The 25,451-nt window shown below is 49.3% G+C and overlaps 2 protein-coding genes across 24 annotated transcripts in view; one reads left to right on the plus strand and one right to left on the minus strand.

The window, feature by feature from the left end:
- Positions 1–11,177, minus strand: IL2RG (interleukin 2 receptor subunit gamma). Of its 8 annotated transcripts, XM_077987397.1 has the most exons (11): positions 10,725–11,167; positions 6,571–6,691; positions 5,974–6,200; positions 4,018–4,151; positions 3,491–3,644; positions 3,098–3,282; positions 2,750–2,889; positions 1,823–1,985; positions 1,196–1,292; positions 874–943; positions 1–518 (listed from the first exon to the last, which is right to left on the minus strand). In XM_077987397.1, exons 4-11 carry the CDS (start codon positions 4,130–4,132, stop codon positions 333–335), a joined length of 1,110 nt encoding a protein of 369 aa, XP_077843523.1. In that variant the 5' UTR covers positions 4,133–4,151; positions 5,974–6,200; positions 6,571–6,691; positions 10,725–11,167; the 3' UTR covers positions 1–332. The 8 variants fall into 8 exon arrangements, with proteins under 8 accessions (XP_077843523.1, XP_077843521.1, XP_077843524.1 ...); XM_077987395.1 differs by lacking the exon at positions 5,974–6,200; XM_077987398.1 differs by lacking the exon at positions 6,571–6,691 and having other exon boundaries at positions 10,725–10,751.
- MED12 (mediator complex subunit 12) overlaps positions 10,973–25,451 on the plus strand; it is a 23,324-nt gene continuing 8,845 nt past the window's right edge. For 8 of the 16 annotated variants that reach the window (XM_077989541.1, XM_077989542.1, XM_077989548.1 and 5 more), the window contains exons 1-33: positions 10,973–11,100; positions 11,620–11,724; positions 11,932–12,123; positions 12,260–12,416; positions 13,226–13,407; positions 13,582–13,692; positions 13,817–14,071; positions 14,453–14,599; positions 14,761–14,860; positions 14,991–15,127; positions 15,347–15,478; positions 15,846–15,972; positions 16,386–16,615; positions 16,988–17,068; positions 17,200–17,370; positions 17,576–17,720; positions 17,888–17,938; positions 18,265–18,383; positions 18,570–18,713; positions 19,159–19,322; positions 19,526–19,657; positions 20,053–20,322; positions 20,498–20,642; positions 20,799–20,919; positions 21,315–21,416; positions 21,517–21,630; positions 21,882–22,057; positions 22,237–22,416; positions 23,753–23,824; positions 24,279–24,412; positions 24,579–24,740; positions 25,044–25,155; positions 25,322–25,411. In XM_077989541.1, the coding sequence (XP_077845667.1) occupies positions 11,002–11,100; positions 11,620–11,724; positions 11,932–12,123; positions 12,260–12,416; positions 13,226–13,407; positions 13,582–13,692; positions 13,817–14,071; positions 14,453–14,599; positions 14,761–14,860; positions 14,991–15,127; positions 15,347–15,478; positions 15,846–15,972; positions 16,386–16,615; positions 16,988–17,068; positions 17,200–17,370; positions 17,576–17,720; positions 17,888–17,938; positions 18,265–18,383; positions 18,570–18,713; positions 19,159–19,322; positions 19,526–19,657; positions 20,053–20,322; positions 20,498–20,642; positions 20,799–20,919; positions 21,315–21,416; positions 21,517–21,630; positions 21,882–22,057; positions 22,237–22,416; positions 23,753–23,824; positions 24,279–24,412; positions 24,579–24,740; positions 25,044–25,155; positions 25,322–25,411 (4,659 nt within the window). In that variant the 5' untranslated portion in view covers positions 10,973–11,001. The remainder of the gene's footprint in view (positions 11,101–11,619; positions 11,725–11,931; positions 12,124–12,259; positions 12,417–13,225; positions 13,408–13,581; positions 13,693–13,816; positions 14,072–14,452; positions 14,600–14,760; positions 14,861–14,990; positions 15,128–15,346; positions 15,479–15,845; positions 15,973–16,385; positions 16,616–16,987; positions 17,069–17,199; positions 17,371–17,575; positions 17,721–17,887; positions 17,939–18,264; positions 18,384–18,569; positions 18,714–19,158; positions 19,323–19,525; positions 19,658–20,052; positions 20,323–20,497; positions 20,643–20,798; positions 20,920–21,314; positions 21,417–21,516; positions 21,631–21,881; positions 22,058–22,236; positions 22,417–23,752; positions 23,825–24,278; positions 24,413–24,578; positions 24,741–25,043; positions 25,156–25,321; positions 25,412–25,451) is intronic. The other 8 variants (XM_077989545.1, XM_077989546.1, XM_077989552.1 and 5 more) reach the window with 1 other exon arrangement.

Below are 25,451 nucleotides of genomic sequence, written 5' to 3' on the forward strand. Positions count from 1 at the left end.
TTTTTGATGATTATCAACAGAAACTTTATTTCTCATCGGTTCAGGAACAATCAGAGGGTAGATGGAAAGAGGAAGGGAGAGAAAGAGGGAGGGAGGAAGAATCCTGTGGAAAGGAAGGGCCAGACTGAGGGAGATGAAAAACATGTACAGGGCAAAAGGGTAATTCTCAAGTGGGGAATGCCGAATGAAGAGGCGCTTACATGGGGACACAAAATTCCAAATCAGCCACAGTGGGGTGAGGTGACTATGAGACGCGGATGGGTTGAATGAAGGAAAGTTAGTACCACTTAGGGCTACAGGACCCTGGGGTTCTTCTGTCAGAGGATTGGGGTTCAGGTTTCAGGCTTCAGGGTGTAACATGGGGGGGCCCAGTAGGGGCTATGCTGGTTGCATGGGGAGGGCCCAGGCCCCTCCCCGAGGGCCCCTCCTTTTGGGGGAATCTCACTGACGAGGCAGAGTCGTTCACTGTAGTCTGGCTGCAGACTCTCAGCCAGTCCCTTAGACACACCACTCCAGGCCTAAAGACAGATATGTCCAGGTCAGGGGTCAATTAGGGGCAGGAAGTAAAATACTGAGCTCTGTGCCAAAGGAGTACTCATGATGTCTGCAACCACTGTAATTGATTACAGAAGGGATACACAGACTCCTGGGCCCCCAATACCAGTTTCCATCTGCCTCACTCAATCTATAATCTGCGCTTCTGTGTGTATCTCTCTCTGCATAGTCCATCCCCCATTTGGTCGGCCACATCCTGACAGTTAGCGCAGGGCCTCCTTCTCTCTCCTCTCTGCCCCCACCCCCACACTCTGTCTGTCTTGCTGGCAGGCAGTTGGCAGTTGATAGACTGCAGCATGCTTATGACAGCGTTCTCACCGAAAAGTTCCCGTGGTATTCAGTAACAAGATCCTCTAGGTTCTTCAGGGTGGGAATTCGGGGCATCGTCCTGACAGAGGAGAAAGAGGGAGCAGGAGCACATAGGTTAAAGCTTTTTTATCACCCTTCTCCCAGTTGTCCCATATGAAATAAAGTGATTCTGTGTTCTCTGTGCCTGTGGCTTCCTTCCATCACCAAACTCTCTTGGGTAATCTCTCATTTCTTACTGTCTCATCCTTTACTCCTAAAGACCCTGCAAAACCCTCCTCTGCTATTCTCAGCTACTGTTCCCCTTATTTTTCTGGGCTTCTCCAAATCTCACCGTTCCAGCCAGAAATACACACAGAGAAGGCTGATAATCAATCCCATGGAGCCAACGGAGATAACCACGGCTTCCAATGCAAACAGGAAAGGATTCTCTACAGAAAAAAGAAAAGCAAAGTGGACCTTATATTTGTTGTGCGCCTACTACATGCCAGGCACTGGTGCCAGGCACTGTGCTGAAGATATACTCTGTTTAATCCTCACAACAGCTCCTGTGAGGCAGGAACAATTATCTCCATCTTATATCTCAGGAAACAGAATCCAAGAGTTTAGTGATGTACCCAAGGCCAAAGAGGTAGTAGTATGTGGCAGAGCCTAGATCCAGCTGGTTCCAAAGCCATCTTCACTTTGCAGGCTCTCTAGGAATGCTTCAGGGAAATCCTATACACTCTATAGCCCCCTTGAGTACCCCTAAGCCTCCTTCTCAATCCACCCCCTCTAACAACACACTAACCCAACCCTACACAGAAAAACCTTGATTTCTAGAGGTTGGGGTTGGACAGTGTGGGGAGATGGGGCACCAAGTTTGGGGGCTTTAGTGATAGGGGAGTGGAGCAAAACACAATGGTGTTAGAAAGGCTGGGGTGTTGGGCTTATGGATTGGGGTCCTGTGGGCCCATTTTACCTTTTGAACTATTGCTCCCCCAGTGGATTGGGTGGCTCCATTCACTCCAATGCTGAGCACTTCCACAGAGTGGGTTAAAGCGGCTCCGAACACGAAACGTGTAGCGTTTCTGCCCATCCACACTAGGCAAGGAGAACTTATGTCTATAATCCACTGATTGTTCCTTGAGGAAAAAGAGGATGAGGGAAAGTAGGTGTCTATGAGAGAAGAGAGAATTAAAACATACCCCTGAACACCCACCAGTATCATCTCTGCTACTTCCCAGTTTCTCTCTCCTGCGTACTCAAGCCACACTGCTCCCTTCACTGACTTGAATCTAATGCCTCCCCTCTGGATCCCCTTAATGGCTTCCTTTTATTTACTTGTTTATCTGGTATCAGGAAGAGTATGGGTAGGGAATCCTTAATGAAAACTCACTGGTGTCAGGCATGGTGGCTCACACCTGTAATCCCATCACTTTGGGAGGCCAAGGTGGGCAGATCACCTGAGGTCAGGAGTTCAAGACCAGCCTGGCCAACATGGCAAAACACTGCCTTTAGTAAAAATACAAAAATTAGTCAGGCATGGTTGTGCATGCTCCCAGCTACTCGGGAGGCTGAAGCAGGAGAATCACTTGAACCCGGGAGACAGAGGTTGCAGTGGGCCCAAGATCGCCCCACTACACTCAAGCCTGGGTAACAGAGTGAGGCCATCTCAAAAAAAAAAAAAAAAAAAAAAAAAAAAAAAAGAAAAGAAAAGAAAAGAAAAAAAGAAAACTCACTGGGGATTACAGGGAAAGGAGTTGGAGGAGGGAGGGTAGGGGGTGAGCAGAGAAGCTGGGAGGCAGAGAACAGGAGCTTGATATTAGGTCCTCCTATCTGTCTGGTTGAATCCTTTAGCCCCACTTGCTTGGCCTTAGCTGCTACATTCACATCCCTAGTCACTCACAGTCCAGCTGTGGTCCCAGTCAGTCCGGTACTGCACCAAGTGCTCCAAACAGTGGTTCAAGAATCTGTTGTTCCAGTTCAGTTCTAGCTGGGATTCACTCAGTTTGCGAAGTGTTAGGTTCTCCGGAGCCCAGGGGATCACTGGAGATATGTGTGTGTATGTGGTCATTCCCCTGGCCTAGACAAGTCAGGATCCTGAAGGTAGTGCCCCTAATACCTCCTCCCTTCCCATCCTGATCCCCTACCTCCTTTTTTCTGCCCATCTACCCTTATGATAAAATAACACTACTCCGTAGACTCCAATGTCCCACAGTATCCCTGGTCTCTTGACCCTTTCTTTCCAAATTACCCAGATTCTGCAGTTTTAGCATCTGTGTGGCCTGTCTCCTGGGTTCCCGTGGGTCCTGGAGCTGAACAACAAATGTTTGGTAGAGGTGGATCTCCTTTTCTTGCAACTGACAGCCAGAAGTGATTTCTTCAGAGAATAGATAGTGGCTGCACTTCTGGACTTTATCATTATCCGAATTCTTGTACCTAGAGGAGAAAGGTTGGAAGGAAGAGGAACAGTGGGGCCAATCTGGGTACCGCAGCTATCCAGAGCCTAGCCTCATCTCCCCTCAACCGACTTATGACTTACCCCAGGAGAAAACAGTGGGGCACCTGGGAGACTTGCTACCCTCTTTCTTGGTCTCTGATCCAACCCACCTCTTGTTCTTCCCCTCCCCATCTTCCCTTCTCATACCAATAATGCAGAGTGAGGTTGGTAGGCTGGGGCTCAGAGCTGCTGTTCCAAGTGCAATTCATGTACTCGACATTGAACACAAAACACTGAACCTCTGGGAGGGGCAGAGTGGAAACACTGAGGGAGTCAGTGGGCATAGAGGTCAGGAAGAAATCTAGATTGGGAAGAAAATGAAGGCAGGGAGGGAAAGAGAAGAAATGATGGTCAGAAGGAAGAGGCTGAGCATGGTGGCTAATGTCTGTAATCCTGGTGCTCTGAAAGGCTGAGGCAGGAGGATCACTAGAGGCCAGGAGTTTGAGACCAGCCCGGGCAACATAGCGAGACCCTGCCTCAAAAGAAAGAAACAAACAAACAAAAAAGAAAGAAGAAGTAGCATGAGGCAGGGAACCCTCCCCCTTCCCCTTCCCATTCTACTTTTCAATTCTGCCCACATGATTGTAATGGCCAGTGGCAGGTTCCAGATTTCTGTACAGCCCCTTCCCACAGCCACCCTTCTCACCAGCCCCCTCCAGTCCCACATTTCCCACCAGTTGTGGCGTCTTCATTCCCATTGGGCGTCAGAATTGTCGTGTTCAGCGCCACTCCCAGCAGGGGCAGCTGCAGGACTAAGAGGGATCTGAATGGTAATGATGGCTTCAACATGGCGCTTGCTCTTCATTCCCTGGGTGTAGTTTGTCTGTGTCAGGAACCTGGGTCCCTCACCCACCACCCCTCCCCACCCACACATTTCCTCTGTCATAGCTTCCGGTGGAAAGAACCTTATAAACCAGGGCTTTACAGAGGGTGTGGCAAATGTGTGCTGTGTGACAAAGGCCAAGTCCTCTCAGAGATTAGGTGCTGCTGTAAGGTGGCAAACATAAACTAAGGCTGGATATACAATAGTGTCAGAGACTCAAAAATCCTCAGTCCACCTAGATCCTGGGAAGGATCTGTTCACTACCACTAGCACCATTCTCAACCACCTTCTCCTCTAAATCACTACCTTCTATAATGGAAGTTCTGAACCCCACCCCCGACATCACCATCTTATGCCATGCCTCTTCCTTGACTCGGTCACCCTTAAATCTCTGTCAAAGCTCTACTGTTTTGGGAGGATGGAAAATACCGTCTTGGCTCCTGTGGGCACATATACAGCTGTCTTTCCTCTGATCTAATCCAAACCAGAATACCCACCCTTAGCTGCTGCCTGAGCTGGGTCCCTGTTGAGACTGGCGAGGAAGTGTGACTTATAATAGAAAAAGATTCTAGAAATGGAGGAACAACAATACTAGCTTCAAGCTTCCCATCTTCCCCCAACTCTGCTTCTCTTCCTGCCTTCCCCACCTCAGTCGATGGTATCGTCACCCTCTCGGTCACCCAAACTTGAAACCTCAGAATCAGCTTCAATTTCTCCTCCTCTCTCACCCGGAGAATATAACCCACTCTGCTTCTCTGGTGTTTCTCCCAACAGTTTCCTCCTTTCCATTACCACAGCCACTCTGCTAAATCAGTCTTTCATTAGCTCTAGTCATGATTCTTTCTAGACTCCACCAACTGGCCTCCCTTTCAAAAGGTCCTCTGCTCTCTAATCCATTCTTCAAGTTGTTGCCAGTTTTACCTTCCCGCAAAACACAGAGCTGATTGGAGAATCAGAAACTATTTATTCAGCAAACATTTATTAAGTCTTTAATATGTGCCAGGCACTGTGCTTATGTTCTGGAAATAGACCAATAAGACATCCTCATATTTCCAGATGCTCACAAAAAAGTGGGGAAGACATAAACAAGTAATACAATATAGTGTAACAAGTCCTATAGCATAAATGTAGAGATACTACAAAGTATGTGATCACAGAAGAGGAAGTAACTAAATTTACCAAGATGGAGAGAGGGGTAGTTTAGTGAAGGCTGTGCTGAAGAGGTGCTATTTCAGTGGCATCTAAAAGAATGAGTGTAATTTTACCAGACAGAAAGTGAGGTAGGATACCAAGCAAAGAAAAAGAGCACTTGCCTGGGAGTCTCAGGAAAACTGGACTATATGGCCCAGTTTAGTATTTAGTATGTATCTTTAGTATGTATTAGTTTGCTACGGCTGCCATAGTTATCCCCAAATTGAGTGGCTTAAACCAACAGAAATTTATTCTCTCAGCTGGGTGCAGTGGCTCATGCCTGTAATCCCAGCACTTTGGGAGGCCAAGGCAGGTGGACTGCTTGAGGAGTTTGAGACCAGCCTGGCCAACCTGGTGAAACCCCGTCTCTACTAAAAATACAAAAATCAGCCAGACATGGTGGCGCACACCTGTAATACCAGCTACTCGGGAGGCTGAAACACGAGAATCGCTTGAATCTGGGAGGCAGAGGTTGCAGTGAGCTAAAATTGTGCTACTGCACTCCAGCCTGGGCAACAGAGTGAGACGCCATCTTAAATAAATAAATAAATAAATAAATAAATAATAAATATTTTTTTAAAAGGGGGGAAAAAAAAAAAGACATGTATTCTCTCACAGTTCTGGAGCCCAGAAGTCTGAAATCAGTGTGGCCAGGGTTGGTTCCTTCTGGAGGCACTGAGGAAGAAGTTGTTCCATGCCTCTCTTCTAGTCTCTGGTGGCTGCCATCAATCCTTGGTGCTCCTTGGCTTGCAGACACATCATTCCAATCTCTGCCTCCATCTTTGCATTACCTCTTCTTCTCCTCTACATCTCCTTTATCCTTCTCTTCTCTTACAGGGACACCTGTCATTGGATTTATGGCCCACCCTAATCAAGGGTGTTGTCTCCTAGGAGCTTTGCCTTAATTACAGCTGCTAAAAGCCTTTTGTCAAAGAAGGTGACATCCACAGGTTCCAAGTGAACATATCTTTTTGGAGGCCACATTCAACCCACTACAGAGGGCATTCTCCAACTTAAAAGTCTTCAAAAGCTACTCATGGCCTTCAGAATAAAGTCCAAGCTCCAGTGATCAATTCCAGCCACACAGGATATGTCATACGCATTGACTCTCTCTGGAATTAGTCTCTTCCTTTCCGTAGGCTAAAATCCTTCAGAGGGCAAAACTCCGTCTCTACCAAAAATACAAAAATTAGCCACGTTTGGTAGCACTCACCCGTAGTCCCAGTTACTCAGGTGGCTGAGGCACAAGAATCACTTGAACCCAGGAGGCAGAGGTTGCAGTGAACTGAGATCGCACACTGCACTCCAGCCAGAGTGACAGAGCAAGACTCTGCCTAAAAAATAAAAAATAAAAAATAAATCCTTCAGGGTTACATGCCTATTAGAATAGCCAAAATCAACTGGGCAAGGTGGCTCACGCCTTGCCTGAAATCCCAGCACTTTGGGAGGCTGAGGCGAGTGGATTGCCATGGCAACACAGCAAGATCCCATCTCTTGTTTGAAAAAAAAAAAAAAAAAAAAAAAAAAAGAGGCCGGGCACAGTGGCTCACACCTGTAATCCCAGCACTTTGGAAGGCCAAGGTGAGTGGATCATTTGAGGTCAGGAGTTCAAGACCAGCCTGGCGTACATGGTGAAACCCCATCTACTAAAAATACAAAAATTAGCCAGGCAGTAATGGCGCATTCCTGTAATCCCAGCTACTTGAGAGGCTGAGACAGGAGAATTGCTTGAGCCTGGGAGGTGAAGGTTGTGGTGAGCCGAGATTGCACCACTGCACTCCAGTCTGGGTGACAAAGTGAGACCCTGTATCAAAAAAAAAAAAAAAAAAAAAAAAAATGCCCGAATCCAGAACACTGACAACACCAAATACTGGCAAGGATGTGGAGCAACAGGAAAAACTCTCATTTGTTGCTGGTGGAAATGCAAAAATGATACAGCCACTTTGGAAGACAGTTTGGTAGTTTCTTATAAAACTAAACATACTCTTTCAGCAATCATGTTCCTTGGTATTAACAAAGGAGGAGAAGACTTGTGTTCACATAAAAACCTGCAGACGGATGTTTATAGCAGTTTTATTCATAATTGCCCAAACTTGGAAGCAACCAAGTTGTCTTTCAGTAGGTGAGTGCATAAACTGTGGTACATCCTGAAAGTGAAATATTATTCGGTGCAAAAAGAAATGAGCTATTAAGGCCGTGAAGAGACATGGGAGAAAACTTCAATGCATATGACTAAGTGAAAGAAGCCATGCAGAAAAGGCCACATACTATAGGATTCCAACTATAAGACATTCTGGAAAAGGGCGAAACTATGGAGACAGTAAAAAGATCAGTGGTTGCCAGGGGTTGTCGGAGAGGGAAGGATGAATAGGTGGAGCAGAAAAAGATTGTAGGTCAGTGAAAATATTCTGTAAGATACTACAATGGTGGACACATGTTACTCTTTTATCCAAACTCACAGACTGTATAAGATAACATCAAGAGTGAACTCTAATGTAAACCATGAACTTTGGGTAATGATGTTCAAGGTAGGTCCATCAACTGTAACAAATATACCATCTATGTGTGAGGGCAGACAGTATATAGGAATTCTCTGTACCTTCCTCTCAATTTTGCTGTGAACCTAAAACTGCTCTAAAAAATTCTTTTAGGGTCGGGCGTGGTGGCTCACGCCTCTAATCCCAGCACTTTGGGAGGCCAAGGCAGGCGGATCACGAGGTCAGGAGATCGAGACCATCCCGGCAAACACGGTGAAACCCCGTCTCTACTAAAAAATGCAAAAAAACTAGCCGGGCATGGTGGCAGGCGCCTGTAGTCCCAGCTTCTCGGGAGGCTGAGGCAGGAGAATGGCATGAACCCGGGAGGCGGCGGAGCTTGCAGTGAGCGGAGATCGCGCCACTGCACTCCAGCCTGGGCAACGGAGCGAGACTCCGTCTCAAAAAAAAAAAATTCTTTTAGTCCGGGTGCTGTGGCTCACGCCTGTAATCCCAGCACTTTAGGAGGCCAAGGTGGGTGGATCGCTGGAAACCAGGAGTTTGAGACCAGCCTGAGCAACACAGCAAAACCCCGTCACCACCAAAAAAAAAAAAAAAGCAAAAATTAACCAAGTGTGGTGGCTTGCGCCTGTGGTCCTTGGTACTTGGGAGGCTGAGGTGGGAGATTTGCTTGAGCCCGGGAGGTGGAGGTTGCAGTGAAGTGAGATTGCACCACTGCACTCTAGCCTGGGCCACTGAGTGAGACCCTGAAGAAGGAAGGAAGGAAGAAGAAAGGAAGGAAGGAAGGAGGGAAGGAGGGAGGGAGGGAAGGAAGGAAGGAGAAAAGAAAAGAAAAGAAAAGAAAAGAAAAGAAAAGAAAAGAAAAATTATCTTTTAAAAATATCCTTCAGGTCGGTGGCTCACGCCTGTAATCCCAACACTTTGAGAGGCCGAGGCAGGTGGATCGCCTGACCAGCCTGACCAACATGGAGAAACCCCGTCTCTACTAAAAATACAAAAAAAAAAAAAAAAAAGGAAAAGAAAAAATTAGCCAGGCATGGCAGCACATGCCTATAATCCCAGCTACGCAGGAGTCTGAGGCAGGAGAATCGCTTGAACCAGGGAGGCAGAGGTTGCAGTGAGCTGAGATCGCGCCATTGCACTCCAGTCTGGTCAACAGGAATGAAACTCCGTCTCAAAATAAATAAATAAATAAACAAATAAATAAATAAATAAAATATCTTTCAGGCTGAGCGTGGTGGCTCACACCTGTAATCCCAGCACTTTGGGAGACTGAGGTGGGAGGATCACTTGAGGTCATGAGTTCGAGACCAGCCTGGCCAACATGGAGAAACCCCGTCTCTACTAAAAATACAAAAATTAGCCAGGCGTGATGGCGTGAGCCTGTAATCCCAGCTACTGGGGAGGCTGAGGCAGGAGAATCACTTGACCCTGGGAGGCGGAGGTTGCAGTGAGCCGAGATCATGCCACTGCACTCCAGCCTGGGCAACAAGAGCAAAGCAATAAATAAATAAAAGCAATAAATAAAATAATAAAGAAATAAAACAAAATAAACAAAAATAAAAATATCCTTCAGAGTTAGTTCAAATGTTACCTCAGCCTCCCAAGCAGCTGGCATTACAGGCGCCCACTACCACACCAGCTAATTTTTGTATTTTTAGTAGAGATGGGGTTTCACCACGTTGGCCAGGCTGGTCTTGAACTCCTGACCTCAAGTGATCCACCCGCCTTGGCCTCCCAAAGTGCTGGAATTACAGACGTGAGCCATCGCTCCCGCCTTGAATTACTTTTTCTTTCCATTGTGATTCAATAGCATTTTATTTTTGTTACTGGTGTTATTTTTGTTTATTGTTATTTGCTACTTTTGTTATAGTACACTGGCTGTCTTTTCTCTAGAAGGCAATACAAGGCCGGCACAGTGTCGCACGCCTGTAGTCCCGGCTACTGGGAGGCTGAGGCAGGAGGATCGCTGGAGTCCAGGAGGTTGAGGCTGCAGTGAGCCGTGATCGCGCCACTGCACTCCAGCCTGGGTGACAGAGGGAGAATCTGCCTCAAAATAAATAAACAAATAGCAATACGACAATAGGATATTGGCTCTGGAATTGAGAATCTTAGTGCCAGCTCTGTTACTCAGTAGCTGTATAATACTGGGTAAGTGAATTTTCACACTTTGAAAACCAGCTTCCTCATCTGCAAAATCGAGCCAATAATAATCCCTAACTCATGAGGCTGTGAGCAGATTAAAGGAGATAGTGTCTGAAAAGCATCTGACACAGTAGGTGCCTCTTTCGCTAGACCAAGGGTTCTTAACCTGGAGTTCATGGACCCTTAGGGGATACATGGATGAGCTTCAGGGGATCTAAGAATCTAAAGTAACATTTTGCATGTCAATATATGCATATTATTATTATTTCTGGGAAGAAGGTCCATAGCTTTCATTAGCACCTTTAAGGGTTTGTGAATCAAAAAAGTTACTCTGCGGTACCCTTGGGCAGAAAAAACAAACAAAAAAGGTTAGACAACTCGATGGTAGACCTTGAGGGATTAGAGCCAGCCTTTCAGGGTTTAATAGGTTCTTTCTCATGCATACGTAGTTTCTAATGTTCACAATAGCCCCTTGAAGGAGGTGTTAGCGCACCTATTTTTCAGATGCCGGAACTAAGAAACGAACTGATTTGTAATAGACGGAGTTCCTAACCAATGCAAATATTATTGAAGACTTTTCTAGGCCAAAACCGAGCTAGGCTCTGGGAACCGAATTCCAGTCAGAACTCAGCACCACAGAGGCCTCCCTCTTCCCTGGTTTGCATCCCCAGCTCACTCTGCGCCTCCGGAACGTTTCGTAGATTTTTGCTGAGTGAAATCAACTTACCGCCGCCGCCGCCGAAAAACTCCCGGGGCACGGAGCTCCGCCCCCACCGGGCCAGGCCCCACCCCCTCTGCGGTCGGTATTGTCCGATGGTTCCCGGCGTCCCTCGGCTTCCCTCGGTAGTTTCCGGCAATGGTCGAGAGTTTCTAACGTGCCCCCTTGTTGTCTCTCGGCCGCCGTCCTCTCAACCACCGCCCCCCTTTTCGGCTCCCTCTCCCCCTTCCCGTTCCCCCAGTCAGCCTGGCCCTGCTGGCGCCTCCGGCGCTACGGGCTGGGCAAGATGGCGGCCTTCGGGATCTTGAGCTACGAACACCGGCCCCTGAAGCGGCCGCGGCTGGGGCCTCCCGATGTTTACCCTCAGGACCCCAAACAGAAGGAGGTGCGTTCGAAAATCGGGGCTCTGGAAGGGCCGGGGGCACGCGGTCAGCCTAGGAGGAGGCATTGACGTCTGGGAATGGGGGGCGGGGCGGTTCGGTGAGAGCGAAAGTCCCGAAAGGGGGAAGAGTAAAGTGGGCTGGCGTGGGAGGGCAGGACGGGGCGCGGTGGGGGGTTCCAAGGTATGAATAGGGGGTGGTGTAGGGGCCGCACCAGAAGCGCCCTCCTCCACACACATCTCAGAAAGTTGTCTGAGACAGCTTGGTGGGGTACGGCTGCTCGGATGTTCGCAAGAGAAGAGTGATGTTTGAGGGCGCCCTGGGTGATTGGGAATCGTAGTGACCATGGGGGTGACGGTGGGGTCCAAGTGAATGTAAGGGCCCAGCTTTAAGTAACGATCTGTGCTACACGGAACCCTCCTCCTGCCCTTTCACCTTGTTCCTTCGCTTCTCCTGCCCTACTCTCCCATCCCCTCCCCCTCCCCCTAAGGAAAAAACAACTAAACGCCGCTTTCCTGCCTCAGGATGAACTGACGGCCTTGAATGTAAAACAAGGTTTCAATAACCAGCCTGCTGTCTCTGGGGATGAACATGGCAGTGCCAAGAACGTCAGCTTCAATCCTGCCAAGGTGAGACAACTCTGCCAGGCTGAAGGAAAAGGCTGGAAGAATCTGAGAAGGAGCAAAGGCCCTGGGTAGGGAAGACTTATAGGGACAACCTAAGTGGCTGAGTTTGCCTTCATGACCTAATGCTGTCTCATTGGCATTTGCCCAGCAAAAGGCAGGCCACCTGTCTGCCCCTTCTTCCCACCCTGAGGTACAGTTTTCTTCCCTCAGATCAGTTCCAACTTCAGCAGCATTATTGCAGAGAAGTTACGTTGTAATACCCTCCCTGACACTGGTCGCAGGAAGCCCCAAGTGAACCAGAAGGACAACTTCTGGCTGGTGACTGCACGATCCCAGAGTGCCATAAATACTTGGTTCACTGACTTGGCTGGCACCAAGCCACTCACGCAACTAGCCAAAAAGGTAAGGTACTGTTTCCTGTCCTTCAGGCCAAGGAGGGAGCATAGGGTACCAAGTATCCTCCTATTCCCATATTAAGCTACATGGGTGTCAGCTCATGGGGATAATAGAGACCTCACTATTTGCAATGTCCATCCAGGTCCCCATTTTCAGTAAGAAGGAAGAAGTGTTTGGGTACTTAGCCAAATACACAGTGCCTGTGATGCGGGCTGCCTGGCTCATTAAGATGACCTGTGCCTACTATGCAGCAATCTCTGAGACCAAGGTTAAGAAGAGACATGTTGACCCTTTCATGGGTGAGTAACTCCTAACACCAGGTGTACGGCTGATGGCTTCAAGGAGGGATAGAGACACCCTTGCAAACATCCTCCTTCTTAATCTAGATTCCTTGTTTCTGCTTGTTTCTTGCATTTGCTTGATCAGTAAACACTGAGAAATTTGAGTGTCTACTGTGCACATATACTGGTCTACAAAAACGTCCAGTGCATAATCTCTGCCCCTAGGATACTAGTAGTCTAACAGGGCTGCTAAGGTATATGTACAAATAACATAATTAAATATAGAAGGTGGTGAATGTCAAGCTAGGAGCAGAAGGTTCTTTGAGTGGACAAAAGATTACTTTCTTATGGGGATACCCAGAAAGGCTTTAGGAAGGTGGGATTTGACTAGAGACAAAGGATGAACTGAATTTACAAATATGGTGGGTGATTGGGAGTGGGGTAAGGTATTCTAAGTAGAAGGATATTCTTTTTTTTTTTTTTTTTTTTGAGACAGAGTCTTGCTCTGTCACCCAGGCTAGAGTGCAGTGGCAGGATCTTGGCTCACTGCAACCTCCACCTCCCGGGTTCAAGTGATTATCCTGTCTCAGCCTCCCAAGTAGCTGGGATTACAGGTGCCCACCCCTGCGCCCGGCTAGTTTTTGTATTTTTAGTAGAGACGGGGTTTCACCATCTTGGCCAGGCTGGTCTCGAACTCCTGACCTCGTGATCCACCTCAGCCTCCCAAAGTGCTGGGATTACAGGCGTGAGCCACCGCACCGGCCAGTAGAAGGAAATTCTAAGCAGAAGGATAGTATCAAATAGCCCTTTTTCCCTGTTTCCTCCAGAATGGACTCAGATCATCACCAAGTACTTATGGGAGCAGTTACAGAAGATGGCTGAATACTACCGGCCAGGGCCTGCAGGAGGTGGGGGCTGTGGTTCCACGATAGGGCCCTTGCCCCATGATGTAGAGGTGGCAATCCGGCAGTGGGATTACACTGAGAAGCTGGCCATGTTCATGTTTCAGGTAGGGAGTAGGGCATGCTGTGTGGGGCATTAGGTTGAGCCTGAACTTGTACTCTGCCAATAGAGAACAGAATCTGCTTGCCACCTTGCCCCAGTTGTGGTTCTCTTCATCTTTTCATTTACTTTATCTGCTTCATCTCTAATAGTCCCCTCTTCCCTCCCCTGGTACCCATAGGATGGAATGCTGGACAGACATGAGTTCCTGACCTGGGTGCTTGAGTGTTTTGAGAAGATCCGCCCTGGAGAAGATGAATTGCTTAAACTGCTCCTGCCCCTGCTTCTCCGAGTAAGGCTTGGAATTTTGGTGGTGGTGGGGCAGGGGGAGTCTAAGAAGGATTTAAGGAAGAATAAAATGTCAGAGCAGGGTCCCCTGGAGAGAACTAGGGGCTCTGATGGTCATGTCTTCACAGTACTCTGGGGAATTTGTTCAGTCTGCGTACCTGTCCCGCCGCCTTGCCTACTTTTGTACACGGAGACTGGCCCTGCAGCTAGATGGTGTGAGCAGTCACTCATCTCATGTTATATCTGCTCAGTCAACAAGCTCGCTACCCACCACCCCTGCTCCTCAGCCCCCAACTAGCAGCACCCCCTCGACTCCCTTTAGTGACCTGCTTATGTGCCCTCAGCACCGGCCCCTGGTTTTTGGCCTCAGCTGTATCCTACAGGTAGGTACTAGGCGGGCCCAAGGAAGCATTGAGAGATAACCTGAGAAGAATTGGGTGCCCATCCCAGAGTATAGGGGTAATTCCAAATTGGATGTGGGAGTAGGTGCTGAGTACTTGCTTGGAGGTGGTGGTTTCTTGGTAATGGGGTGTTAGTCCCCTTTGGGGGTTTTGACCAGCCTCTCTCTCCCTTCCAGGGCTAAATAGTAGGCCCAGAGCCTTTTAGGAAAGTGAGTGAAGGGAGGGGATCGGGTGGAGTGATGCCTGTCTTGGGGGCCCAGTCAGAATAACTTTGGATCTGGAATCTACGGGTTTGGTCTTAGAATGGGATTCCAGAGGGGTAGCCATGTGAACGAGTTGGACTTAGCTGTTTCTATCTGGCAGACCATCCTCCTGTGTTGTCCTAGTGCCTTGGTTTGGCACTACTCACTGACTGATAGCAGAATTAAGACCGGCTCACCACTTGACCACTTGCCTATTGCCCCCTCCAACCTGCCCATGCCAGAGGGTAACAGTGCCTTCACTCAGCAGGTATGTCTGACCACTCGCCTGGTACTCTCAGATTGGGCTATGAGGCTAAAGTGCTCTCTCAGAAATAGTGATTTGGAGTCTGGTACTATTCTTCTAGCCTGGGGCTCTGGCCTTTTGTATGCCTTGGTACATCCTTATAGCCTTCCTTTTTAACATTGCAGGTCCGTGCAAAGTTGCGGGAGATCGAGCAGCAGATCAAGGAGCGGGGACAGGCAGTTGAAGTTCGCTGGTCTTTCGATAAATGCCAGGAAGCTACTGCAGGTATGTGTCGGAGAACAGATAATAGGAAGTATGTTTGAGGAAAGGATGGAGATAGTAAGGACATGTAGATCTGAGAGCCAGAATGCACTGGGCCTCTAGTTCAGTCCCCTTTACCACTTTTCCTCCTTAGGCTTCACCATTGGACGGGTGCTTCATACTTTGGAAGTGCTGGATAGCCATAGTTTTGAGCGCTCTGACTTCAGCAACTCTCTTGACTCACTTTGTAACCGAATCTTTGGATTGGGGCCTAGCAAGGATGGGCATGAGGTAAGCGAAAAGGGGAATAGAAGGAGCAAAAATCATTGCAAGAGCAATAATATATCTGAGGGGAAGTCATGGTGAGGCATTGAAAGCAGAGCATATCTGCAGAAATGATCTTACTGGGCCCAGAATGTTTTATGATGGAGTGCAGTCTTCAGGAAATTGGAACTCATTTCTTTGTCCCCACCCCTACCTTACTCCTCCCTCTCTTCCTTTGGTCTCCAGATCTCCTCAGATGATGATGCTGTGGTGTCATTGCTATGTGAATGGGCTGTCAGCTGCAAGCGTTCTGGTCGGCATCGTGCTATGGTGGTAGCCAAGCTCCTGGAGAAGAGACAGGCGGAGATTGAGGCTGAGGTTAGAGGGCAGAGATAAGAGAATGAGATTGGCCAATGGGAAGGAATTTACTGGGGTTGGAGACCAAGAGATGGAGGTGGTGGAGGGACCAGAGTTGAAGGTGTGAGAACAGAGGAAAGAAGTGGAAGAGAACCTAAAGGCAAAGTTACGGACATGAGGTGAAAGTAGAGAAGAGTGGATTGTTATCAGAATTAGAGATAACATCAAGGCTTCAGTTGGGAGGTGGTAAAGAAGATGGAGGTCAGCAGGGGAATGAAAATGAAAAGCATGGGGTAGAGGTCAAGCAGGTAGTAGTTTAAGGCCTACACATTGAGGAGTGAAGAAGCAGGTAAAAGTCAGTTCTACAATTTGTTCTGTCATCTTGCAGCGTTGTGGAGAATCAGAAGCCGCAGATGAGAAGGGTTCCATCGCCTCTGGCTCCCTTTCTGCTCCTAGTGCTCCCATTTTCCAGGATGTCCTCCTGCAGTTTCTGGATACACAGGCTCCCATGCTGAGTACGGACCCCTACCACTCTCTAGTTGCGTCTGCCTAGACTCAGTTACCCGCCACTGTCATCAAAAAGTATATTTCTCTCTTGGGCTCTATGCAGAATGACTTTTAGATGTAGTTCTAGTGATCCTCTTTAACTGATCATCTTACAGTTAAAGTAGAGAAATACAGAGAAGGATTAAAACAAGAGCTTGTGATTGAAGCATTTTCACTGCGTAAATCGCAACAAAGATATTACATTCCTTTCTGAGATGGTGTGTGGGGCAGCATGTGGGGTAACCAACCACGCTTTGTCCCTCGACAGTTTCTGGGATTTTTATTTTATCACTCCTATTAATTGCCTTAGGTGTGTCCCTCTCTCTTTTGGCCCACCTTTTTGTGTTCTCCTAACTCATGTTTCCTCATTCCCTTCCTCCAGCGGACCCCCGAAGTGAGAGTGAGCGGGTGGAATTCTTTAACTTAGTACTGCTGTTCTGTGAACTGATTCGACATGATGTTTTCTCCCACAACATGTATACTTGCACTCTCATCTCCCGAGGGGACCTTGCCTTTGGAGCCCCTGGTCCCCGGCCTCCCTCTCCCTTTGATGATCCTGCCGATGACCCAGAGCACAAGGAGGCTGAAGGCAGCAGCAGCAGCAAGCTGGAGGTGAGTGGGCTTTTCCTTGCCCTAGATCGTTTCTTCTGACATTTCTATCTTCATGGCTCCCAGAGGCCTCTAAGAGCGTCTTTTGCGTGGGGCAGGGGGGTAGTATTTTCTTAGCACTTGGTGATTGACCAAGCACTATCACATCAATTGTTTCATTGGTTCCTCCCATCAGCCTTGTGAGGTACTCTTGTCCCCATTTTCAAGCTGAAGGAAGCAGAGGCCTATACTGGTTAAGTGATTGGATGACTTGACTCCAGATCCTGTGCTTTCCACAATCTGGTCTTCTCTCTCCAATTCCCCCGTGAAGTTTTCTAGATGGTGGGAGCCGCTCCCTAGGGCTAAAGCAACTTTGCTTATGTTCTATGCCCTCAGGATCCAGGGCTTTCAGAATCTATGGACATTGACCCTAGTTCCAGTGTGCTCTTTGAGGACATGGAGAAGCCTGATTTCTCAGTAAGTTCAATCCTGAGCGTGGCAGAATCTGGCTCCTTTGATCTTCCCATTATGCCTGCGTTTGGCATTTCTTTACCCCCGCTCATCCCCTTTCCTTCTTCTCATGTTCTGCCTTCTCGCCTTTCTCTCAGTTGTTCTCCCCTACTATGCCCTGTGAGGGGAAGGGCAGTCCATCCCCGGAGAAGCCAGATGTCGAGAAGGAGGTGAAGCCCCCACCCAAGGAGAAGATCGAAGGGACCCTTGGGGTTCTTTACGACCAGCCACGACACGTGCAGTATGCCACCCACTTTCCCATCCCCCAGGTACTGTTCCCCAGCACCTGGTGATGATCTGTTTTGAACCTAGATTGCTGTCCAAGGAATTTGCTGAGGGGTTGGAGCTGTTCCTGAGGATGTGGGTTGGGAAAGGGAAGGGCTTTAGCATGTGGATGCTGAGGGATGTGGAGCATGATTTCAAGAGGAGGGAAGGAGATCGGTGCTGGAGTCTGATGGTGCTGCTGGGATGCAGGAGGAGTCATGCAGCCATGAGTGCAACCAGCGGTTGGTCGTACTGTTTGGGGTGGGAAAGCAGCGAGATGATGCCCGCCATGCCATCAAGAAAATCACCAAGGATATCCTGAAGGTTCTGAACCGCAAAGGGACAGCAGAAACTGGTGGGTTTGAGGCTCCTTAAACAGATCTCCCCCAAAGAGTGCCCTAGTCAGTCTTCCCTTCCCCAGCATAGGGAACTCCCCAGTCATGTCCCAATGTCCTGTCTCTTGGAGTCTCCTGAGAGCTCTAGTCCTTTTGAAACTTCCCCCCTCATTCCCCCCCTCTACAGACCAGCTTGCTCCTATTGTGCCTCTGAATCCTGGAGACCTGACATTCTTAGGTACCTCACAGTAAGCCCCATACTGCCCTCCCTCCCTCTCCCTTCCCTCCCTCAACCTAGCACCTCCCTGTACATATTCCTTTAAGGTCCACATAGTCTGTGGTCCTCTAAACCTTTGCTTCACTGTCCCCTTCCCTTCATTCCTCCCCCATCCCTTCCCTGACCCTCCCTTCCCTGTTTCCCTCTTCCTTCCTTCCCTCCCTCCCTCCTTCCCTCTCTCCCTCCCTCCCTCCCTCCCATAGCCTTCTCTCCATACCCCACTCCCTACCCCTAGTCAACTAGTTATCTTCCCTATCTTGACTGGTCCCTTTCAACTGTCCCCTCAGGTGGGGAGGATGGGCAGAAGCGGCGACGCAACCGGCCTGAAGCCTTCCCCACTGCTGAAGATATCTTTGCTAAGTTCCAGCACCTTTCACATTATGACCAACACCAGGTCACGGCTCAGGTGTGGGCCTAAGCCCAGCCCCTTTCCCACATTCTGGCCTCCTCTCCTGTTTTCCTTTTCTTCCCTATCTTCTCCCCGCTAGGCAGGCTAAGCCTCCTGGTCTCATCCCCTTCCACTGTCATCCTTTCCTGCTTCCCTGGTTCTTTCTTCTCTCCACTCCCGTCTCACTCCCACTGCCCTTATCAGGTCTCCCGGAATGTTCTGGAGCAGATCACGAGCTTTGCCCTTGGCATGTCATACCACTTGCCTCTGGTGCAGCATGTGCAGTTCATCTTCGACCTCATGGAATATTCACTCAGCATCAGTGGCCTCATCGACTTTGCCATTCAGGTGGGGAAGTTGGGGAGATGAGGGTGGAGGAAGGTGTTCGTGCCATATAGGGGCTATGGAGGGTCATAAGGACAGGGGTAAATGCTCCAGCCAGTTTCCCAGGCTATTTGAAGGGGCAGAAAGACTAGCACGGGGGAAGTGGAACATGAGCTGAGACTGTAGGAATAGAGACAAGTGCTCCCTGGGAAGGCCAAGAGGCAGATTAGAGCATTGGACACAGACCGTCCTCCCACTGTGGAGTTCATAGAACTGTATCCTGGATACTGGTTAGAGGTGGTGTTGATAGACTAAAGGACCGTGGCATAGGGTAACGAGCCCTTCTATCCTGAGGCGGCTCCAGCAGGAAGGGGCTCAGGCCCAGCCTTGCCAGCGTCCGCACAGGAAGGTGGGTTCTATGTAACATGAGGGGCCTCTTTGCATTTCTCACCCCTGTTCACTCTGCTAGCTGCTGAATGAACTGAGTGTAGTTGAGGCTGAGCTGCTTCTCAAATCCTCGGATCTGGTGGGCAGCTACACTACTAGCCTGTGCCTGTGCATTGTGGCTGTCCTGCGGCACTATCATGCCTGCCTCATCCTCAACCAGGACCAGATGGCACAGGTCTTTGAGGGGTAAGCAGGACATTGGAATAAATGAAACAAAGCTCTGGCGAATGCTGGTGGAAGTGGCCTGGGAAGAGCATGCACTTCCTCATACTCTGGGGAAGTGCCTGCCACTCAGATGGGAAAGGAATGGTATTTCCCAGAGGCTTGAATCCGTTTGGAGGAGCCCGCATACCATCTGCTGACCCTCCCAACCTTGCTTCTTCATGCAGGCTGTGTGGTGTTGTGAAGCATGGGATGAACCGGTCCGATGGCTCCTCTGCAGAGCGCTGTATCCTTGCTTATCTCTATGATCTGTACACCTCCTGTAGCCATTTAAAGAACAAATTTGGGGAGCTCTTCAGGTAAGAGCGGTGGAAGGTAAGGGGTAGCAAGTGGGACCTACTCCCTTCTTCCCATAACCACCCAACTCAGGAGGAGAGCATGGCCCGGGACCCTGCTGCCTGTCTAGGGTCATTTGTGGACTGTGTCCTCCACATACTGTTGTGTTACCAAGAGTGGGCCCTCTTCCTCAGCAGGCTTGCCCGCCACCTATATCTGTGGGGCCCAAACTTCCTCGCTGCCTCTTCCCCCTCTTCCTCGCTGCCTTCAGAGGCCCCAGTTCCTTATTCCCATGTGGTTCCTTTCCTGCCCAGTCCGTTTTGTCCCATCTCCCTTTTCTTGTCCCAAGATCCTTCATCCCTCACTTTCTCCTTTTTTTCTTTTCTCCCATTTCCTGACCATCCCTCGACCTCAGCAGACCTTCTTCAACACTACTATCTCCTTTCCTCCATCCCTGCAGCGACTTTTGCTCAAAGGTGAAGAACACCATCTACTGCAACGTGGAGCCATCGGAATCAAATATGCGCTGGGCACCTGAGTTCATGATTGACACTCTAGAGAACCCTGCAGCTCACACCTTCACCTACACAGGGCTAGGCAAGAGTCTTAGTGAGAACCCTGCTAACCGCTACAGCTTTGTCTGCAATGCCCTTATGCACGTCTGTGTGGGGCACCATGATCCCGATAGGTATGGGGTGTACTGAGTGAGGAAGGGCACCATGCCCCCACCTGAGATAGGGAGGGCTGAGGTATCTGGGAGGTACTACAACCTTGATTATATACTGGGGCAGAGATGAGAAGTTAATGGGTCTGAGGTTTTGTGGAGCAAGGGTTTTCCTGAGGGCATTTGTACTTTTCCCTAGGGTGAATGACATCGCAATCCTGTGTGCAGAGCTGACCGGCTATTGCAAGTCACTGAGTGCAGAATGGCTAGGAGTGCTTAAGGCCTTGTGCTGCTCCTCTAACAATGGCACTTGTGGTTTCAACGACCTCCTCTGCAATGTAGATGTGAGACTTGGGGTGGGGTCTTGCTAGTGGAGCAGTGACCAGGGCAGGGGCCGGTCATGATCCTCTGACCAGGGACAGAGTTCCATAGAGTGGAGGCACACTGCTTTGAGTGGGCCTCCACTCTGAGTCGTGGTGTCTGTCTGTTTTTTCCTCCAGGTCAGTGACCTGTCTTTTCATGACTCGTTGGCTACTTTTGTTGCCATCCTCATCGCTCGGCAGTGTTTGCTCCTGGAAGATCTGATTCGCTGTGCTGCCATCCCTTCACTCCTTAATGCTGGTGAACTACCAATCTGTAACCCCTAGCATTTCTAGACCTCAAATTTCAATACACACTGGACGGCCATCCTCTCATTGTTCACTGTGGGAGACCTTGCTGCGGCTCCCTGGCCTTCCCCAGAAGGCCAGTCCTTTGGTATGCTGAAGGCTAGAAGGAACCTGTTTTTTAGCCCTGGATTTGCAGCCCTGACCTTTCCAATTTCTGACCCTTCGACTGCATAACAGTTCTCTGCTCTACCTCGCTTTCAATATTATCTTGCTTTTTCTCCTTTCACTTTACCTCATCTTCTCTCCCATGCCCCTGCCATACACTTGCATGCATGCAGGCACGCACACATACAAACCCACATGCATTTCAGCTTCATCCTTCCCAGATCTGTTTTGTCTTCCTTTTAGCTTGTAGTGAACAGGACTCTGAGCCAGGGGCCCGGCTTACCTGCCGCATCCTCCTTCACCTTTTCAAGACACCGCAGCTCAATCCTTGCCAGTCTGATGGAAGTAAGTGACCCTGATCTGAACCAGCCAACAGTAGAAAGTGTGGTTCCCCTGCCTCCATGGATTCCACTTTTGCTTCCCCTGACTTCATCGCCTTCCCCAGACAAGCCTACAGTAGGAATCCGCTCCTCCTGTGACCGCCACCTGCTGGCTGCCTCCCAGAACCGCATCGTGGATGGAGCTGTGTTTGCTGTTCTCAAGGCTGTGTTTGTACTTGGTACGGGGGTAGGAAGGGAGTGGTGCCAGAAGTGTGTATAGGGTGGAGTGCCAGCTAAACTACAAGGGACAGTCTTTCTCCCTTCTGAAGGTGGTCTCTCTGACCTTTCGGGAGGAGGGGAGGGAGAGAAGTATATTTCTGTCCCATAGGGCAGGATTTGGGGTGTTTCTGCCTCTGTGGGCCCAGGGTGGGTCTCCACACAGTGTTCCAATCTCACTCTGCCCTCCCTATCTCCCACCCGTGAACCACAGGGGATGCGGAACTGAAAGGTTCAGGCTTCACTGTGACAGGAGGAACAGAAGAACTTCCAGAGGAGGAGGGAGGAGGTGGCAGTGGTGGTCGGAGGCAGGGTGGCCGCAACATCTCTGTGGAGACAGCCAGTCTGGATGTCTATGCCAAGTACGTGCTGCGCAGCATCTGCCAACAGGTCAGTCTCACCTTCCTCTCACACCTCCTAAATGCCTCTGTGTAATACAGTCCTGTTTCCAGCCCATGATCACACCACCTCCCTACTATACATTGTGTTCCTTACCAACTCCAGCCCATCCCCCATATTCCTAACCCCCTCACTGGTTGCTCCCAGTCCCTGATTGTCAGCTTCCTCAGGAATGGGTAGGAGAACGTTGCCTTAAGTCGCTGTGTGAGGACAGCAATGACCTGCAAGACCCAGTGTTGAGTAGTGCCCAGGCGCAGCGCCTCATGCAGCTCATCTGCTACCCACATCGACTGCTGGACAATGAGGATGGGGAAAACCCCCAGCGGCAGCGCATAAAGCGCATTCTCCAGGTAGGCCAAGGCTGTGGGGGCCGCAGAGGAAGTAGTGGGCCCAATCTGGGGAGAAACAATAGGAACCTTGAGAAAAGGAGAGGGGGAGTTAAGTAGAGAGGAAGACAGACAAGGATATAGTGGAGGGGAGAGGTAGCGAGAGAAACACGGCTCCAGCATGGGCTGAGGAGTAAGTCCAATAGGGTCTAGACTCCAGTGTAAGAGTATTAGGTGAGGGCATAGCTATCGGGAATGAATCTAGCTTATCAATGGGAAGCATAGCATCTGGGAGGCCTAGGCGTGGGCCTTGTATATTTGGCATTTTGGCCATGGCTCAGAACTGAATAGTAATGGCTACTACTTGCTGAGCATGTGTTTTGTGCCAGGTACTGTGCTAGGTACTCTGCACACATTTCCTCATTTAATCTTTATGACCCTATGAAGTAGATGAGCCTCCCTGTTTGACCGATGAGGAAACTGAGGCTTGAAGAGGTTAAGTAACTTGTCTAAGGTCACATAGCTGATAAGTTTAGAGTCAATATGTGAACCCAGACATGTCTGTGCACTTTCCACTTCACATTGCCTCACACCTTCAGATGACCAGAGAGTGGAAAAATGAAGCCATTGAGGAAAAGCTAAAGGAATAAGGTCTCTTCAGCCCAGGAGAGACAGTGTCGAAGAGAGATTAGCTAACAGTAGCCTTCTGGTCTCTATAGGACTTTGAGAGATTGTCTTATAAAGGTCCTGTCAGGGACTTTGAGCAGTTGGTCTAAAACGAGAGAAGCAGGCTTCGACTTTAACATCAAGGATTTCAAGGTTAAGCATTAAGCAGAACTTCCTGATACGAAGGGATGGGAAAGATGTGAAATCTTTCCTGAACTGTTTTAAAAATTGGAAAGATTTTCAACTAGTTTGGACTATTTAAATGTAGTCTTTTTTTTTTTTTTTTTTTTTGAGACGGAGTCTTGCTCTTGTCACCCAGGCTGGAGTGCAGTGGCGCGATCTCAGCTCACTGCAACCTCTGCCTCCCAAGTTCAAGCGATTGTCCTGCCTCAGCCTCCTGAGTAACTGGGATTACAGGCGCCCACCACCACGCCCGGCTAATTTTTGTATTTTTAGTAGAGATGGGGTTTTGCCATGTTGGCCAGGCTGATCTCGAACTCCTAACCTCAGGTGATCCGCCTGCCTCAGCCTCCCTAAATGTAGTCTTTCTTAAAGATGGGGACATAGAGGTCCCTTTCAGACCTCCAGGAGTCTGTGATTCAATGTTGCAGGAGAACAGGAATTGGCCTCAGATTGGTGGGTAGCTGGGGGTAACACGATGATTACTAGCCTGGGTGTGGGGCCTCTATCACAGAACTTGGACCAGTGGACCATGCGCCAGTCTTCCCTGGAGCTGCAGCTCATGATCAAGCAGACCCCTAACAATGTGAGTAGTGCCTGGACCCTCCCTTTCCTGTGTTCACGTTCAGCTCCATGTGTCAGGGAGGCGGTCCACCACAGAAGAACCTAGATCCTACCCTTGGGCTCTTGAGCTGAGAGATAAGAGGGGATGGGAAAATGGTGAACAAGTGGAGCTGATGATAAGGGAAATGGGTTGAGAGTGTTGGAGCTCTGAGCTGTGGGGAAGCTTGGTGGTGGTGGTGGTGGAGCCTGTTTATCTGGCCATAGATGTAAGGAGGTATGTAAAGGAGAAGACAATGAGGAATTGGAGAAATACGGAGGTACTAGAGGACATGAGTCCCAACAGAGTTGGGTTCCTGTCTCCCCATCAACCTCCGCCAGTGCTGTCCTTCTCCCTCATCTCCCATCTCTCCTACCATCTGCTTTCCTTCACCCTTAGCTACCTATTTTAGCACTTCTGTGCCTTTCATCCTCCCCAGGAGATGAACTCCCTCTTGGAGAACATTGCCAAGGCCACAATCGAGGTTTTCCAACAGTCAGCAGAGACAGGGTCATCTTCTGGAAGTACTGCAAGCAACATGCCCAGCAGCAGCAAGACCAAGCCTGTGCTCAGGTCGGATAGAAACATGTTAGGACCCATCCCCTTAGGAATTTCTCTGCTGGTAGCATGAGTGATGTCAGATGCGTGGAGATACCAGCATGTCCATCAGGGAAAGGAGAGGATGGATTGTTCCAGCCTTGCCTGGCTCCCCTGTGACCCTGTGTCCTCTGTTCTCCAGCTCTCTAGAGCGCTCTGGTGTATGGCTGGTGGCCCCCCTTATTGCTAAACTGCCCACCTCAGTCCAGGGACATGTGTTAAAGGCTGCTGGGGAGGAATTGGAGAAGGGTCAGCACCTGGGTTCCTCTTCACGCAAAGAACGTGATCGACAAAAGCAGAAGAGGTAAAGGGGCTTAGGGAGTGGACCAAGATTGAGAGGTAGAAAGGAGAAAAGGCAGGCCTGGGGAAGAATAAAATTGGGGCTAAGGAGAAGCATCATAGGAAAGTGGAAAATCAGAGGATAAGAGTGGGCATGGCTGAGCAAGAGGCTAGGTCTTAGGAGAGTAGAGTCTGGAGAATGAGGTTGGAAGTTGATTCCCAACCCACAGTCTCCCTTTTCTCCTCTTCTCTCCTCTCCTCTTCTTCTCTTCTCTTCTCTTCTCTTCTCTTCTCTTCTCTTCTCTTCTCTTCTCTCTCTTGTCTCTAGCATGTCCCTGTTGAGCCAGCAGCCCTTCTTATCACTGGTACTAACATGTCTGAAAGGGCAGGATGAACAACGCGAGGGACTCCTTACCTCCCTCTACAGCCAGGTGCACCAGGTACGGATCTCTGGGCCATGGAGGTGGGCAGGAGGGCAGGGAAGGATGCACCTAAGGGGTTACTCTGTACTTGGAAACTTCAGTACTTTCTGATAAACATATTGGCTGTTGTGAGATGGAAACACGAAGATCCCTGAACTGCATATTTTATTTGTTTCTATTCTAGATTGTGAATAATTGGCGAGATGACCAGTACTTAGATGATTGCAAACCAAAGCAGCTTATGCATGAGGCACTCAAACTGCGGCTCAACCTGGTGAGAAGGCCAGCTAGGGAAAGAAGGAAGAGGGTAGGGC

The sequence above is a fragment of the Macaca mulatta genome, chromosome X (assembly GCF_049350105.2).
Source record: "Macaca mulatta isolate MMU2019108-1 chromosome X, T2T-MMU8v2.0, whole genome shotgun sequence".
NCBI lineage: Eukaryota > Metazoa > Chordata > Mammalia > Primates > Cercopithecidae > Macaca > Macaca mulatta.

Coding starts and splice junctions, on each gene's coding strand:
- IL2RG (XM_015127637.3), bottom strand. CDS start 4,132: ATGTTGAAGCCATCATTACCATTCAGATCCCTCTTAGTCCTGCAGCTG. Junction 3,645..4,017: donor GAATGAAGACGCCACAACTG/GTGGGAAATGTG, acceptor TTCCCAATCTAG/ATTTCTTCCTGACCTCTATG. Junction 519..873: donor AATACCACGGGAACTTTTCG/GTGAGAACGCTG, acceptor ATCTGTCTTTAG/GCCTGGAGTGGTGTGTCTAA.